The following is a 19232-nucleotide window of genomic DNA, read 5'->3' as shown; positions in this document are numbered from 1 at the left end:
AGTAGGACACGACTGAGAGACTAACACTTTCACTTTTTCTTTCCTCATATTACTATTTTAAATTGCTGACTTTTAAAAAATAAAAAAGCATGTATATTGCTTACATAACTTGAAAAGCTGACTATTAAATTCTCTAAATCAAAAATTTTAACTTAAGCTGTCCCCTAAAAAAAAGTCTTAGGAAGCCTGGCCCAATGTAAAACAGCTACTCAGACTAGACTGAAGATGGGGAGAAAGTGAAAGTGTTAGTTGCTCGGTTGTGTCCAACTCTTTGGGATCCCATGGACTGCAGCCCTCCAGACTCTTCTGTCCATGAACTTCTCCAGGCAAGAATACCGGAGTGGGTAACCATTCCCTTCTTCAAAGGATTTTCCTGACCCAGGGATTGAACCTGGGTCCCCCGCATTGCAGGTAGATTCTTTACCATCTGAGCCACCAGGGATGGGGAAGGGAGAAACAACTAGAATCTGGCTTTGGCAAAGAAATATTAGAATCTTTCACTGAAAATCAGATATCACTAAGAAAAAAGACTGGAGTCAGTGAAAGAATTCCCAAGAATAAATTCTAGCCTGCTTTCAACTTAAGAAGGTGTTACTTTTATATAACTCAAATACTTTTAGGTTTCGAGAAAGATAATAATAATACAGTTTATAACTTTATATTCATAATCTAGAGGCGGCTGTAAGCCAGGTACAGTATTAACAGAAACTAATATAATCAATAAATGCCATTAAATTAAAAGGAGAGAGACTAAGATTCCATTGTGTAATACACACATGCTTGTCTAGAGAAAAATCCAGTGCCTCACTGGCTAGTACAAATGGTTTATATAAAAAGACCCTACAAAGAGATCATATGGAGCCTGACTGTGAAAGGTCTTAGCCCAGTTTTAAGGAAATTCACTAACACAGCCAAGGAGAAGCGCTGAAGGTTTTTGAGCAGGTACAAATCAGGTGGCATTTTAAGAAACATTAATCTGAAAGTGATCCACTTGGTTAGTATGGTTAGAGGAAAAAAACAGGTATTAGGAAAGTAGTAAGAGCAACCAAAAAATTTAAATAGGCATTTCTCAAAAAAAAGATATACAAATGGCTAATAATAAGCACATGAAAAAAACGCTCATCATCATTAACCATCAGAGAAATGAACTCAAACTCTCGAGATACTATGTCACACCCATTACAATGTCTCTAACCAAAGATAAGCATTACAAGGTGCTTACAAAACTGTAACCCTCATACATGACTGCTGGGAATACAAATTGGTCTGGATGCTTTGAAAATTAATTTGGAATTCCTCACAATGCTAAATGTGGATATTACATGACCCAGTCACTCTACTCCCAGGAACACACTCAAGAAAATGGAAAACATACAACTTCACAAACAGTTATACACAAATGTTCATAGCATTATTCATAACAGCCAAAAAGTGGAACCAATCCAAACACCCATCAATTGATAAATGGATAAAGTATTTCCACATATGGAATAGTATTTGGCAATAAAAAGAAATTAAATACTAATGCATGCTACAACAGGGATGAATCTTGAAAAACAATATGAGTGAAAAAGTCAACAGACAAAGGCCACACATTTTATGATTCTATTTGTATGAGACCAAAGTAGGCAAAGCTATAGAGAGAAAAATAATTAAGCTAGGGCTGAAGGTGGCTGGGGAATATGGGGCAGAGGTTTCTTTCTGGAATGGTGAAAATGTTCTAAAATTGACTGGTGATGGTTACTCTGAGAATGTATTAACAATCACTGACCTCTAAATGAGTAAACTGTATAGTATGTGAATTAGCTCTCAACAAAGCTAAAAAAAATCCAAATCAAAACAAAAAACAATAGCAACTGCCCAAGCATGTTTAACAAACCCAAATCATATACCATACCCAATAACAACCTGAAATTAAAATGTTATTTTTATGTATCTACACATTATGTTCATTTATTCATTCAGCAAAAAATTTAACACCTGATATGTAACAGCCACTAAAGGTTTTCTTCTCAGATTTTTTATTGATGGTGAAAGTGAAGTTAAAGTCACTCAGTCGTATCCGACTCTTTGCGACCGTATGGACTATACGGTCCATGGAAATTCTCCAGGATACTGGAGAGGGTGGCGGGGTGGGGGGGCACAAAGAGAATGAGGGAAATAACGCAGTGGATGTTTTTAAGACTTACCAGTGATCTGAAGTTGTGACTTCATGGTCAAACTACCCATTGAACCAAGCTGTGATCCACTGCCAGACATATCACCAACAGGAAGGCAAACCTGAACAGGGCAAAGGAAACACTGTAAACATTAAAAATTCCCACTTGAAAACTAGGTAAATGCTAACCAGGCCATTTCCACGTCCCACGGAAGACCACAAAATACCAGTGGCCTTCACAACTGCTAAAATTCTAGTATCCATCCTGCGCTAAACTATCAGCAAAATCTGAAATGGCTGAATTTCTTTCTTCTGTGGTTTACTTTCTTCTTTTAGTTCCCAAGACACATTCTCGAGGTTTAATGTCCTACCTTACTGATTATTCCTTCTTAGTCTTCTTTGATGATTCCTTCTGGTCTCTCTACCCTCTTAATACTGGAAGGTCCTAGGGCTCAGTTATTGGTTCCCTCTTCTCTCATATCTTCATATTCATTTCCTCAAGGATATCATCCAGTGTTATGGCTTTAAATATCATCTATATAGCAACAAGTCCCAACTTTACATTTCTATCCCAGATTTCACTCCTGAATTATAAACAGCAACTTCACTTGGGTATCTAAAAGACATTCGAAACTAACACATCAAAAACGGAACCCCGATGTCCTCAGTAAACTATCTCAGTCGAAGACAATTTCATCCATTCAGATGCTCAAGCTAAAAACTATGGAGTTATTATTCTTGACTCCTTTGTTCATATGTCCCTTCCCATCTGCTGACAAATTCTAAGGTCTCTATTTGCAAAATACACCTAGAATCCAGCCATTTCTCATCACTTCTATCATCAACCTGTTCATAGCCACCTGACAGCTATCTTCTTCCTAAATTATGCCCCTCTCCTAGATTAACCTAAAGTGACCCCATGGATTGTACAGTCCATGGAATTCTCCAGGCCAGAATACTGGAGTGGGTAGCCTTTCCCCTCTCCAGATGATCTTCCCAACCCAGGGATCGAACCCAGGTCTCCCGCACTGTAGGCAGATTCTTTACCAGCTGAGCCACAAGGGACGCCCAGATTAACCTAAAAGGTCTCCCTTTTCCCATCCTTGCCCAGCCTCAGTACCTATTCTTAACACAACCTGGATGATTTTAAGATGTTAAGAAGTTCTTCAAATCTTCCCATTTTACTCAAGTGAAAGACCCTATATGATACAAGCTTCCACTCCTCCCACCTCATGATCTTATTTCCCCTCGACTTTCCACCCCTACTCAGGCACCTACCTATTATTTTTCAAACATGCCAGCACATTCTTGCCTTAAGACCTTTGTTCTATTTGTTTTCTTCACAATATTAACAGTCTGTTCCACCTATCCTGATCATTTTTTTTCTTCTACAGACAATGTGATCTTTTGACATACCAAGTAATTGACTTGGTCATTATGTTTATTGGTTTTGATTCTCTGGGATAGAATATAAACTCCATGTGAGCAGGAATCATTTTTTTTGGTTCACTGATAAAACCCAGAATCCCAAAACAGTGCCTGACACATTGCACACACTTAAACATCTGATCTGTGAAAGGAACAAAGATGGCTCCTGAATTATACTAAAATAAACAACCCTAACATATCTTCTTCAGTCCATAGTCTCAGAAGAGTTAATCCTCATGTGGTAAGGGCATGATCTACATAACAGGGATTTTATAACAAAATCAGGACACTTGGGCTTGATTCCTGGCTACACCACTTATTGTATGATACTAACCCACTCCAGTACTCTTGCCTGGAAAATCCCATGGATGGAGGAGCCTGGTAGGCTACAGTCCATGGGGTCACCAAGAGTCGGACACGACTGAGCGACTTCACTCACTCAACCTCTCTAACAAGCAAGAGAGTTCCAGAAAAACATCTATTTCTGCTTTATTGACTATGCAAAGCCTTTGACTGTGTGGATCACAATAAACTGTGGAAAATTCTGAGAGAGATGGGAATACCAGACCACCTAACCTGCCTCTTGAGAAACCTATATGCAGGTCAGGAAGCAACAGTCAGAACTGGGCATGGAACAACAGACTGGTTCCAAATAGGAAAAGGAGTACATCAAGGCTGTATATTGTCACCCTGCTTATTTAACTTATATGCAGAGTACATCATGAGAAACGCTGGGCTGGAAGAAGCACAAGATGGAATCAAGATTGCTGGGAGAAATATCAATAACCTCAGATGTGCAGATGACACCACACTTATGGCAGAAAGTAAAGAGGAACTAAAAAGCCTCTTGATGAAAGTGAAAGTGGAGAGTGAAAGAGTTGGCTTAAAGCTCAACATTCAGAAAACAAAGATCATGGCATCTGGTCCCATCACTTCATGGGAAATAGATGGGGAAACAGTGAAAACAGTGTCAGACTTTACTTTTTGGGGCTCCAAAATCACTGCAGATGGTGACTGCAGCCATGAAATTAAAAGACGCTTACTCCTTGGAAGAAAATTATGACCAACCTAGACAGCATATTAAAAAGCAGAGACATTACTTTGCCAACAAAGGTCCGTCTAGTCACGGCTATGGTTTTTCCTGTGGTCATGTATGGATGTGAGAGTTGGACTGTGAAGAAAGCTGAGCGCCGAAGAATTGATGTTTTTGAACTGTGGTGTTGGAGAAGACTCTTGAGAGTCCCTTGGACTGCAAGGAGATCCAACCAGTCCATTCTGAAGGAGATCAGTCCTGGGATTTCTTTGGAGGGAATGATGCTGAAGCTGAAACTCCAGTACTTTGGATACTTCATGAAAAGAGTTGACTCATTGGAAAAGACTCTGATGCTGGGAGGGATTGGGGGCAGGAGGAGAAGGGGACGACAGAGGATGAGATGGCTGGATGGCATCACGGACTCGATGGACGTGAGTGTGAGTGAACTCCAGGAGTTTTTGATGGACAGGGAGGCCTGGCGTGCTGCGATTCATGGGGTCGCAAAGAGTCGGACACAACTGAGCGACTGAACTGACTGAACCTCTCTAGGTCTCAGTTTCCTGTCAGAGAAACGGGGATAACACCATCTCTACCTCACAAGGTTGTTGAAAGACTGAATGATTATGTATGTGGGGGGAAAATGCTATGAATGTTTATTATTCATACTGTCAGAATTTAACTAAATATGTTTTTAAAATAAAATGTTCTTAGGCTTTTGGGGACTTGATAAAATATCAGGAATATTTTGAGTGGGTCAAGGATTAAAGTAAAATTTACTTAAGCACTCACTATCTGCCAGGTCCTATGTAAGAAATACATAAATACAATAAGGCAAACAAAGTAACCTGAAACTGTAAACATGTCTACAGTATTCATACAAAATTAGGCTTCCATTCCCTGGTGGTCCAGGGGTTAGGACCACTTGCAAAGCAGGGGCATGAGTTCGATCTCTGGTCAGGGAACCAGAATCCCATATGCTGAGGAGACAGGGAGGGAGGGACAGACAGATGTAGGGAAGAATGAAAAACAATATGTTCAAAGCTAAAATTCTGGCAGCCTTAACTCAAATGACTAGCTCATTCCCTTGGCTTGGTCTGTATATTTTTTTCCTTCACTTTCTATGTCTACTTAAATTGCACCATTTCGGATGTTTTATACAATTTACTAAAAGGGCCATTTTATTTTAAATACAGAAGGCATACATCATAAATAAAGCCATTAGTAGTCACCCAGAATATAAAGGCACTGAGGTGTACCATAAAAGTCAACACAGCATTGCACAGGATATTCTTCTGATTCAAACTGCTTGTTACAGAAAGAGTCCTCAAAGACATCATTACCACATATGTATAGTTTTTATTGTCTCCTCAATACCAAAAAGACTGTTTGCCTCAGAATTATGACATCAAGATAAGGAAATTAGGAGGCAGTGAGAAAAGTCCAACATTTGGATGCTGACTTTATGCATGATAAAGTATTATTCTAGTTGCTGATCTACAGCGACAGTTTATTGCTGGAAAAATACCCTTTTAAATAGTATAGATTATTCTAAATTAACATTATAAAGTTGCAAAGAAAATAAATTCAAAACCGTAATAAAATGTATTTTAAAAACACAATTTCATGTAAAGAAGACTAATGAAAGTACAGACTACAAACATTTTTAGAAACAGTGATTCTCTCCAGATAATTACAGAGAATCATTGTGATAGAACTGTGAGATGCTTTGCAAAAACATGCTGATAATTTTAATAATGTATGTTCTAATTCACATTAGTTTCATATAATCAAAATTATTTATTTTAAATCTCTAAGAATAAAAAAACACACCACTTGGATAACAGTAAAGACAAATCAAAGAAACCTTAGTATTAATTGGCAACCAGTTAAATAATCACAAATTCATACCACAGAAAACTATGCAACAATTAGAACAACTTACTAGTAACTGAAATGGAAAGAGTTCAAGAATATTTAAGTTACAGAATATATATAATGTAATATTTTTGCAAATAAAAACAAAATGCATATCCCTATAGGTAAATATAAATAAAGGCAGAAAAAGTATCCATTCCAAACTGTTAATAGTGGCTGCCCTCCTGTGTACTAAAGAAGGAAGTCATGGGGAACTTGTGGTTTTATATGTATTATTTGAGTTTAAAAAGAAAATATATACCATACTTGTACAATTTGAAAAATACCTCAAGACTAAGTAGATAGAGAATCTACACTTCAAAGCCCATCTTCTCCCCTGAGCGCCAGACTCCTAGGTCTAACCTTTACAATTGTCTGCATTACTAAAATGACTAAGGTGAAACTCTGCCTGGCTCAACAGCAGCACCATTCACCCAGTTGCTCAAGCCAAAGCTATGAGCATTAAATCTTTCCCTCATCTAGTTGTAAAGATTCTATCTGCAAAATATACCCTACTATATACCCTAAAATATATGCTTACTTTCTTTTAACTACATTAGCCCAAGCCACAACCAGCCCTTCCCTGTCAACAAACTATTACAAGTCACTAAATAAGGCTCCCTGCCTCTGCACTGGAGAAGGAAATGGCAACCCACTCCAGTATTCTTGCCTGGAGAATCCCAGGGACAGAGGAGCCTAGTGGGCTGCCATCTATGGAGTCGCACAGTCGGACACGACTGAAGCGACGCAGCAGCAGCAGCCTCTGCATTTGCTCCTTCTCCCTCTCAGCCATTTCCCATCAAAGTTAGTGTATTCTTCTGAACATCAGAATTATATCTTGCTCTACTCTGCTTAAATATCCAATAATTGCCTAACTCACCTAAAACAGAATCCAAATTCCTCTCTGGCTTACAGAAGCTCCGCTTCATTCCACACATGACCTACTTTCTTGAGTTCTCCTCTCCTTAACATTCTCCTCCTTAGCCACTGTAAATCTGGATTCTATTTCTCAAACACACTAAAGTCATTCTGGACTTATAGGCTTACACTAACTGTTCCCTCTGCTGAAAATGTTTTTCCCACTTATCTTTAAATAGCTAACATCTTGCATTCAGCCCTCAAGGTAGTACTCAGGTCTTCCCTGACTACCCAGTATAATGCAGCCATACTATTACTTTCTACCACATCACTGAAATTTTTCTGACTTTTTAAATTAATTTTATTAATTTCTACAAAGGTAGGCAACCTTGTCTGCCTTGCTAATCAGTACCTGAAATATTCTACAGTTTTAATTAACTAATGTCCACAATTTATATTAAGGGTCACTCTTTATGAAACTTATACAGTCCTAAGGATGTTGACAAATGCATAACTGCCATGTATTCAATAGTATAGTGTCACAGAGAATAATCTCCCAACTCTAAAAATCCCGTGCTTCCCTTATTCATTCTTCTTCCCTCAATAAGGACTTCTGGCAACCACTTATCTTTTTACTGTCTCTACAGTTTTGCTTCTCCCAGAATATTAGATAGTGGAATCACACAATTTAAGAACCTCAGCCTGGCTTCTTGGTACTACGATTAAAGTTTCCTCTGTATCTTTTCAGAACTTGACAGTTTTTTTTTTTAATTTGCTGAATAAACATTTCACATGTGTTCATTCCAAGGATGTTAGATGCTTCCAGCTTCTGGCAGTTATGAAAAAAACTGCTATAAATACTATCATGCAGGTTCTTTGTGTATGTAAGTCTTCTACTCAACTGGGTAAAGAGGACTACAATTACAGGATGATAAGGGTAAACCTATGTTTTAGCTCTGTAAGCATCTGCCAAATCATCTTCCAAAGTGGCTGTACCACTCTGCATTTCAATTAGAACTGAAGGAAAATTTCTACTGCTCCATATCCTCACAAGTATTTGATATTGTCAGAATTTAGTATTTCTGGAATTTAGCCAATCTAATAGGTATACAATGATGTTTCACTAGTGGCTTAGTTTGTAATTCCCATGTGACATGATGTTGAGCATCTTTTTGTTTGTTTGACTATTTACCATCTATGTACACTGTTTCACGAGCTATCTGTTCAGATATTTTACTCATTATTTGTTTTCTTACTGTTGCATTTTAAGAGTTACTTGTGTATTTTAAATATAAGTCCTTTATATGTTTTGCAAACATTTTCTCATAGCCTATGGCTTCTCTTTTCATTTTCTTAACAGCATAAAGGTGCTGGTCACTAATTCTACAAGTCTCAAGTTGAGTGCAGTGGATGGGTTCCCCACACCAACAACCAATTCTCCAATGCCAACTGGGTGTCCTACAGTTTAATAAAAGACAGGAAACAAATATGACATAGTTTTATATATTTAAAAAAATTTTCACCAAAAAATCTATTAGAAATAAAATATACTAAAATTTCAGGGTACAAAAAAAAAATCAATATATAAAAGTCTATTCTATACACTAACAACAAATCATCAGAAAGCAATTAAGAAAAACAATCCTATGTACAACCGTAACAAACAGAATATCTAGGAATAAATTCAACCAGCTAGGTGAAAGATCATCTTTCACTGAAAACTAAAGACATTATTAAAAGAAACTGAACACAACACAAAGAAATGTAAAGATATTTGGGCTCATAGATTAGAAGAATTTAACATTTTTAAATGTCCGTATCACCTAAAGCACCTAAAGCAATCTACAGAGTCAATGCAAACCCTATCAAAATCCCAATGACATTTTTCACAGAAACAGAAGAATAAAAAAATCCTGAAATTTGTATGGAACCACAAAGGGCCCCAAATAGCCAAAGCAATCCTGAGGGGGGGTAGGGGGAAACAAAGCTGAAGTATCATTCACTCTGATTTTAAATTATATTACAAAGTCACAGTAATCAAAACAGCACGGTACTATCAGAGTGACACACAAATCAATGGAACAGAATTGAGAGTTCAGAAATAAACACACACATATATGGACAATTAATACACAAGAGAAAAGAACACACAATGGCGAATAGATAGTCTCTTCAATAAATGATGTTGGAAAAACTGGTCATGCAAAAGAATGAAACTAGACCACCAGCTTTACACCATACAAAAGGTCAACTCAAAACAGATTAAGGACTTGAATGTAATACCTGAAATCATAAAACTCTTAGCTGTCAACATCACTAAATATTAGGGAAATGCAAATCAAAATCACAAATGAGATACCGCCTCACACCATTAGAATAAGTATTATCAAAAAGGCAAGAAATAACAAGTGTTAGAGAGGATGTTGAGAAAAGGGAATCCTTGTATAGTTTGTGGGAGAGCAAATTACTGTAGCCACTACTGAAAACAGTATGGAGAGTTCTCAAAAATTAAGAATATGATTCAGCTATTCCACTTCAAGGTATTTATCCAAAAAATTTGAAAACATCTATTTTGAAAAGATAGATGCATACTGATGTTCAATCTAGCACTACATACAAGACGCAAGATATGTAAACAAACTAAGCTGCCATCCATGAATGACTGGATTAAACAAAGATGTAGTATATATTTAAAACAAGGGACTATTACTCAGCTTAAAAAAAAGAAAAAAATTTTTTTTTTTAAAGAGAGGAAATTTTGCCATTTGCAACAATATGGATAGACCTGGAGGGTATTATGCTAGTGAAATAAGACAGAAAAAGGCAAATACTGTATGATTTCTTTCACATGTGTATGGGGGGTGGGGGGTTGAGTAGACAAACCAAACAAAAATAAGTACACAGAGAGAACAGAATAGTGGCTAGCACAAACTAAGTGTGGGAAGGGCAAAATGGATAAAGGAAGTCAAGCGCATGGTGATGAATGGAAACTAAATTCTTGCTAGTTAGCATGTTGTAGTGTATACAGAAGTCAAAATATAATTTTGTACTCTTGAATCTTAAACATCATAAACCGATTTTATATCAATCAATCAGTGAAAAGGTTGTCTGTCAAACTACTAATCTAACAGAATAGACTTCAGAGACCATACAAGACAAAGAAAACAGGACTATACAAAATTAGTCTGAAACAATCAATCAAATGACAACCACAGTAGGCAGCAAGAAGAAACCATGAGATGGGAGAAGAATCTGGTATTTCCAGAGCTACCACATTATAACATTCAAAATGTTTCATTTTCATACCAGCAAACTGAATTCAACAGCACATTAAAAGCAGTAATACATCATGACCAAGAAGGATTGATTAATCCCTGGGATGCAAGATGGGGTCAACATACAAAATAAATAAATCAGTGTGACCAACAAGGACCTACTCTATAGCAAAGGAAACTCTACTCAGTATTTTGTGATAACCCATATAAGAATCTAAAAAAGAATGAAAATATATAGAACTGAATCATCTGCTGTATACCTGAAACTAACATAACACTGTAAATCATCTATGCTCCAATAAAATTAAAATATTTTTTAAAAATAAAGAAAATCAATATGTTATACCAAATTACAATGAAGGATAAAAACCATATGAACATCACAATTAATGCAGAAGAGCATTTGACAAAATTCAATACTGTTTCATAAAAAACTGTCAGGTTAGGAACAGAAGGAAATTACCTCAACAAAATATGTTTTACGTATGAAAAAGCCCACAGCTAACATCACACTCAACAGTGAAAATCTGAAATTTTTTCTTCTAATACTAGGACAAGACAGGATGCCCACTCTCACCATTTCTAGTCAACACAGTACTGGAAGTCCTAGCCAAAGCAATTAAGGCATTTAAAAAGACAGAAAAAATTGGAAGGAAAGAAGGAAAATTATCTGTCCCCAGATGACATGATTTTATATAAAAAAAAGAAAAAACTATAACAGTTCCAAACAGGAGATTCCCTGGTGGTCCATGCTTCCAATGCACAGGGCACAGGTTCAATCCCTGGTTGGGGAACTAAGATCCCACATGCTGCATGGTCCAGCCAATAATAACCAAAAAAAAGAGAGAGAGATTAAAAGTGTTGGCAAGGATATGGATCGCTTGTACACAGTTGGTGAATCTCTTATATTGAATAGAGAGGCAAAAATCATCAACAAAATACAAACAAATTGAATTAAGTAATATTCCATGACCAAGTGGAATTTATACCAAAAATACAAGCTTGGATAAATATCCAGAAATCAATTAATGTAATATATATTACATAGACATATTAGAACAGAGTACAAAAACAACATCATCATCTCAACACACAAAAGGCATTTGACACAACTCACCCTTTCATGGTAAAAACACTGAAGAAACCAGAAGTAAAAGAGAACTTCCTCGACCTGGAAAAGGGCATCTAATTTAAAAAAAAAATCAAAACTATAGCTTCAATTCAGTTCAGTTGTTCAGTCGTGTCCAACTCTTTGTGACCCCATGGACTGCAGCATACCAGGCTTCCCTGTCCATCACCATCTCCCAGAGCTTACTCATGTCCATCAAGTCGGTGATGCCATCCAACCATCTCATCCTCTGTTGTCCCCTTCTCCTCCTGCTGTCAATCTTTCCCAGCATCAGGAGTTTTTTCCAATGAGTCGGTTCTTCGCATCAGGTGGCCAATGTATTGGAGTTTCAGCTTTAGCATCAGTCCTTCCAATGGACAGGACTGATTTCCTTTAGGATGGACTGGTTTGACCTCCTTGCAGTCCAAGGGACTCTCAAGAGTCGTCTCCAACACTACAGTTCAAAAGCATCAATTCTTCAGCACTCAGCTTTCTTTATAGTCCAACTCTCATATCCATACGTGACTACTGGAAAAACCATAGGTTTGACTAGATGGACCTTTGTTGGCAAAGTAATGTCTCTGCTTACATCCTGCTGCTGCTGCTGAGTAGCTTCAGTCGTGTCCGACTCTGTGCGACCCCATAGATGGCAACCCACCAGGCTCCCCAGTCCCTGGGATTCCTATCCTACTTAATGGTAAAAGACTGAATGCTCTCCCCCTAAAATCAAGAACAAGAAAGAATGCCAGCCTTCATCGTTTTTATTCAAATGTTCTAGCCAGTGTAACTTGGCAAGAAAATCAAACAAAAGGCATATGGACTGCAGAGAAAGAAGTAAAACTACCCTTATTTGAACATGATCTGATCTTGTGTTCAGAAAAATAGAATAACTTAAAAATTATTAAACAAGAGGGAACCAAGGCCCAGGTTCAAAAAAATTTCCAAATACACTATGGGTAGATTGTGAATGACTATGTGGTCAGTGACCTAGTTAACAAAGAACAATATATAATATTAAGTAAGCACTATCCCATGCATTTTGGTTATTAGATGGAAGAAAGCTTTCAATCTGCTGTTCTTCAAAGTTTTTCTGTAAAGGGCCAAAAAGCAAACATTTTAGACTTGGGGACCATATGATGTCTGTAACAATTGTTCAACTGCCATCGTACTGTGACAGTGTGACAGAGAACACATAAAATGAATGGGGCTATCCCAATAAAACTTTATTTATAAAGAAAAAAAAAAGCAGCAGCCCAAATTCCTCCCATGGGTCATAGTTTGCTAACACATGCTCTTGAGCATTAAAGTGAAAAATCTGTAACATCCTACATACATCACACTCATGGCATAAAACTGGGAAGTATGGAAGAGGCAAAAAACTTTCTTAAGACATTAGAATACAACAGTTGGACATGGGTGGACTATCTTACAATTAAACTTAACTTTACATCTTCATTACGCCCATTACTACTCCCTTCATTTGCTTCTTCCTGTAGTATCATACTCACTTTAGTGTTTCTCCGTGCCTTACCTCAACCTGTCCACACAGTGTTATCAAAGGATTTCTAAGCTGAACTTTCTACACAACTCTGATCATCTGCCATGATCCTGCTTTGCCTATTATCTTATTCCACATGCCATTCTCCCATACATACCCTATGCTCCAGTCACACAAAATTATTCATCATTCTCCAAAATGCCATCTGTTTAATACTTCTGTGATTTACTTATCTTGTTTTGTTAAAACTTTGCCCCACTATTTCCCTAAATTTCTGGTCATCTGGTCTTCTCTTAACCTTCAATATTCTGCTCAAGCATCTCATCTGGTAGCCTTCCTTAAACTAGAAAGCAGAAACAATTCTTCTAGTCTACTCTACAGCATACATTAAAAGATACTATAACATGGTAATTAAGTGCCAGGAGCCAGCACACAAGATCCCACCCATGACAAGGTCATGAGGAGAGACCTGACAGGCAAGGCAGATCAGGACTCGAGGGACTCCCTGGACCTGCTTGAGCATCTACCCCATACCAGAATCTGTCTGTCTACTGTTTACTATATTATGCCTTTCACCAACTCTTCTGGCATTAACAGGGGGCTATCTCCGACCACCTTTCTCTGGAGAAAATCAACTTAGGGCTCTAGTCGATAAGTCTCCTGGGCATGAAAGGAATATGTCAATTCAAACCCCTCTGTTAGCATTCTAACTTTCGTGGCAGGTTTATTCATACTCTTACACTAACGCACATGATTGTTCACAACTTCCCAACCATGAAAGGCAGGGGAACTTAAACATTCTAAAGTCCTAAGAGGTAAAGAGCCCTTCGAGGAGTAAAAATTATTAGAATAGTGCTGGTGAAGGATTTCACTGTTGAAACAATGCTTGCTGCCAAGTTTCTATATCCCTTACCCATGTGTGCCTGGAAGTATATTAGTTAATATAGTTGGTATGTAGGGAAAATAAGTAGTAGCCTTGGTGTTAGCAACATTAGACCTTTGAGTTAATAAATTTTTTATTTGTTATAACCCACTGCACCTTTGCCCCATAGGAATGTAACTTTATTTAGTACTTTCTGAGAGTGGCACCAGACTTTAGAAAAAACATTTTTAGAGAAAAGTAAGTTTTCTGGTTGACAAACCTTTATCAGAAAAAAGGGTCATAAAATGTTAACAGGTCCCCAGGCCAGAAGATGATGTAAATCACATAAGACTTTTGTATATGAAAAGGTATGCAGAAAGAAAGCCTGGTTTCAATACGGGTCAGAACTGCTGACCCTGCATGACTCTGCATCTTCCATTCCCCTCTATGTACAACCCAAGGTATAAAAGCTCTTTTTAAAAAATAAAGTTACAGACCTGCTCCACCTAAGCTTGGTCTCTCCATCTCTCTCCCCGTCTCTCTCTCCACCTCCGTCCATCCTGAGGGAACCCCTGGATCCTGCTGGGGCTGGACCCCGGCAATTAAGTGTGCAGGCTTTGGAGTCAAATAGATCTAGACCCACATCTCTCCACATCCACATGTATTGCTTACTGTGTGAACTTAAGCAAATCACTGAATTACTTTCTTCATCCACAAAACAGGAATAACTTAATTGTAGTTTTGCTTTAAAGATTGATATAATACCTGTAAAGTGCTGCTATTGTTTAGTCACTAAGTCATGTCCATATAAAATCTGTGCAACAATGTTTACAGTAGCTCTATTCACAGTTGCAAAATATGTGAAACAAGGTGATCTCCCTCCACGTGTGTGTGCATGCTCAGTCACTTCAGTAGTGTCTGACTTTATGACCCCATGGACTGTAGCCTGCCAGGCTCCTCTGTCCATTGGATTTTCCTGGCAAGAACACTATAGTGGGTTACCATATCCTGCTCCAAGGGATCTTCTGGACCCAGGGATCAAATCCACATCTCTTGCATTGGAGGCAGATGCTTTACCCCCGAACCACCAGGGAAACCAATCTCCTTCCGCAGGTAAATCAATAAACTGTAGTACATTTACACACTGGAATACTACTCAGCAATAATGTTTTTAACAAAACGCAACAGGATTTCCCTAGGGGCACAATGAATCAGAGTCCACCTGCCAAGCAGGGGACATGGGTTCAATTCCTGGTACGGGAAGATTCCACATGCTTCAGAGCAACTAATTCTGGTAACTGCAACTACTGAGCCCGCATGCTGCAACTATTGAAGCCTGCACACCTAGAGCCTATGCTCCCCAACAAGAGAAGCCACCACAATGAGAAGCTCACACACAATGAAGAGTAGCTCCATTTACCACAACTAGAGAACGCCCATTCTAGCAACAAATACCAGTGCAGCCAAAAGTAAATAATTTTTTTAAAATACAACTCAGAGGAACCTCAAAGGCATCATACTGAGTGAAACCCCTTCTCAAAAAGTTTAATATGTACTATTCTATTTATGTGACAGTCTCCAAAAGACAGAACAAAGAAATGGAGAACAAACTTGTTGCTGCCAGAGGTTAAGAACTGAGGGTGAGCTTGACTAAAAAATACAGCACAAGGGAGGTTTCTGGTGTGATGAAATTGTTCTGTATCCTGATTGTGGTATTAGTTACAAGAATCAATAAATGTGTTAAAACTCATACAACTGTACACCCAAAAATATTCACTGGAAGGACTGATGTTGAAGCTGAAAGTCAATACTTTGGCCACCTGATATGAAGAACTGACTCATTGGAAAAGACCCTGATGCTGGGAAAGATTGAAGGCGGGAGAAGAAGGGGACGACAGAGGATGAGATGGTTGGATGGCATCACTGACTCAATGGACATGAGTTTGAGTAAACTCTAGGAGTTGGTGATGGACAGGGAGGCCTGGCGTGCTGCAGTCCATGGGATTGCAGAGTCAGACACGACTGAGTGACCGAACTGAACACCCAAAAAAAAGCCAATCACTGTATGATAATTTTTTTAAACACTTAAAACATTAATTAAAAATTTTAAAGACTACCACTGGGTTGAACAGTGTCTCCCCTTAAATTTATGTCCACGTGGAAACGAGAATTTGACTTTACTTGATCTTAAAGGATCTTCACAAATATAATCAAATATAAATCACAAATATAATGGATCAAGCTAAAGATGAAGACACAAACTGGAGATATATATATACACAAGACAAGGAATGCGAGAAATCAGAGGCATAGAACAGATTATTCCTGAGAAGTTCCAACTTTAGTTATACCTTATTTTGGCCTTTTAGACTCCTGGAACATGGGGGGGAAAATGAAGCTGTGCTGTTTTAAAACTGCCCAGTTTGTGGCAATTTATTACAGCAATCCTAAGAAACTAACATAGCCTATGATTTCTATTTATGTGACATTCTGGAAAAGGCAAAAACATTGGGAGAGAAAAATGAGTGCTTCCTAAGGAATGGGGCTGCGGGACCAAAAAATGCTCTTAGTTTTTACAACAACAACAACAAAAGAAAACATCTGACATTAGATTTATGTATCTTGGGGAGATCTCTCCAGGACTAATGTCCCTTTCAAGGATCTCTCTTCTACCTCTGTCTCTCATTGCTAGATTAATCTATCTGTTTTAATGTCTCTTTCGTTTTATAATCTTCTTCTTTCACCTCCTCCAAAGATTATTTCTAAAGCCAATTTCAACTTTGCCTCCATTTACAGCTTTAAAATTCACAGAAATGGAAATAGGTGACTATGAATTTCCTATGGAAAACTGTGACGTTTCACATGATTTTTTAAAACACTTTCACAATCGAATACACTGTAGAGCCTATATCTTCACCTAGTAAACCACTGTGATTTGAGTCAATGAAGATAGCAATTTGAATCTAAAATCTAGTACAATATTAAAATAATCCATTATTTATTAGTCTTGTCAGGTACAAAGAAACTTAAAACAGGGCCAATTCTTAATACTTTATCATTTATTTTGAGTAATGTTTACTATCACATTAGAAAAATGTGACTGAATGTCTAATGTAAAAAGGTGCTAAAACATTGCCAGCAATAAAAACTAACCCTAACATCTTCATGAAAGGCAGTGGGGAAAAAAAATGTGGAAAGACACACATTTCACAAGATTATTTCAGTAACATCTTATCCCATAAGTAACAAACAGAGAAACTACATTTCTAGCCTTATTTTAAATATGTGTCCTATTTATACATAAATCATTAAATAACCAGGGCATTATGAAATTTGCTTGGGTTCCTTTTCAGAAATAACACATCCAACATAATCAGTTATTTTTATAGGCCATGTCTAATTTATCCTACAAAACTTGATAATTATAGGCCTGTAATTTCTTAAAAGAAGCCACCAAAAAGACATTTCAGAAAACACACAAAACCAGTAAGGAGAAAAACTGCTTGCTGAAGCATTAAGTACAGACAGAGTTCAAAGAGCTAAAATACACAGTGGTATTCAGAGAACTAAAACCAAATGAAGCTAAACTCTCAGCCTTACTAAAATACAAAAGCATACGTGGTAATTAAATATTGAGTAGTCTCCCATGGATAGGGCCACTCAGCCATGCTCCCAAACCCCTACTCAAGTGAAAGAGCTACATATCAAAAGACCTGTTTTGAAAAATCTGTCCTCATTCACTAGCCACTACAATGCAGAATGGACTCCAGCCTCAACCCAGTTGGAAGTGGAAACATGGGGGTTTGAAGTAGTTCTGGTGTATGCAACCAGTAGCCACATTACCCAGCTGAGCTGAAAACTAATTCCTATTCACTGGGGTCACAGCAGCAAAGACTGTAAGAGCAATGTTTAGATCTCATTCTCCACTAATGACAGCAAAGGAGCTAACTTTGGCTCATGGGTTGACAAAGATACTGACAGAGGGATTAAGAGTTCTTTGGGTTGGGGTAGAAAGTAAATGCTAATTCCCATAACTTAATTTCTCAACAAAAGGAGAGAAACTAACTCAGATCCATTCACAATGGGGAAAAACTGCTTTCCTGTTTACTGGAAAAAATTACCTTAATAGGGAAGCAGGATGTAGACCATCCCCTATCCCCCACAACAGTGACACTTTGGCTCTGAACATCATGTAATGATCTCAGATAATCCAGAGTTCTTCCCCATCTTCCAGCCAAACAGGAATCCAGTGTGAATTCTAAAGCATAGGCGTAAAAAAGACAATTATCTTACTCAGAGAAACATGAAGTGAAGTCGCTCAGTTGTATCTGACTCTTTGCGACCCCATGGACTGTATGTGGCCCACCAGGCTCCTCCATCCATGGAATTTTCTAGGCAAGAGTACTGGAGTGGGTTGCCATTTCCTTCTCCAGGGTATCTTCCCGACCCAGGGATCAAACCCAGGTGTCCCACATTGCGATCAGACACTTTACCGTCTGAGCCACCAGGGAATCCCAAAGAGAAACATAAGAAGGTGCAATTTTCGAGGTTCAACAGTATAAAAGAGCTGAAGGAAACTGGCACCAGAACTGTAAGTTTTGATATTCATTTGCTGGTTTGAACTTTGCACCTAGTATTACAGAAGGCAATTTTTCTCCCAGTTCTCCCAAACAGCTTTCGGATAAACATCTTAGTATTAACTATTATTATAAGCTGTGTCCTGGCTTTGATTATTTACTGCTAGAGTTTAAAGGATTTAACATGCCACAATAAATATAACTACTGTTGTACTACTCTAAATATTGCTCTCTTCTGCCAAAAGTCTTGTGCGAAACTATACAACTCGATTAAATATAAAGCTCAATTTCCTGGTGTCCAAGAACTCTTGTTTCTGACTATCTCTTAAAACCCATAAATTCTCCTCAAAATAAAGACTCTGGACAGCCACCATCCCATCCTTCCAACAAGCCTTTCTCAGATCATTTTTACACATTGTTTAAGAATTATCAGTCTTCCCTGGTAGTCCAGTGATTAAGAATCCACCTGCCAATACAAGGGACACAGATTTGATCCCTGTTCCAGAAAGATTCCACATGCC

At 37.9% G+C, this 19232-nt stretch overlaps 1 protein-coding gene across 4 annotated transcripts in view; it reads right to left on the bottom strand.

The window, feature by feature from the left end:
* The window catches only part of ITCH (itchy E3 ubiquitin protein ligase), a 99908-nt gene that overhangs the window by 65270 nt on the left and 15406 nt on the right, over window positions 1-19232 (bottom strand). For 2 of the 4 annotated variants that reach the window (XM_069548373.1, XM_069548371.1), the window contains 2 exons: window positions 2530-2654; window positions 2190-2280 (listed from right to left, as the gene is read on the bottom strand). In XM_069548373.1, coding sequence (XP_069404474.1) covers window positions 2190-2259 — 70 coding nt within the window. In that variant the 5' untranslated portion in view covers window positions 2260-2280; window positions 2530-2654. Of the gene's footprint in view, window positions 1-2189; window positions 2281-2529; window positions 2655-11783; window positions 11838-19232 lie in introns of all 4 variants that reach the window. The other 2 variants (XM_069548372.1, XM_069548370.1) reach the window with 2 other exon arrangements.

Source organism: Ovis canadensis, chromosome 13, assembly GCF_042477335.2.
Source record: "Ovis canadensis isolate MfBH-ARS-UI-01 breed Bighorn chromosome 13, ARS-UI_OviCan_v2, whole genome shotgun sequence".
NCBI lineage: Eukaryota > Metazoa > Chordata > Mammalia > Artiodactyla > Bovidae > Ovis > Ovis canadensis.
This window is presented reverse-complemented; position numbering and strand designations above follow the sequence as displayed.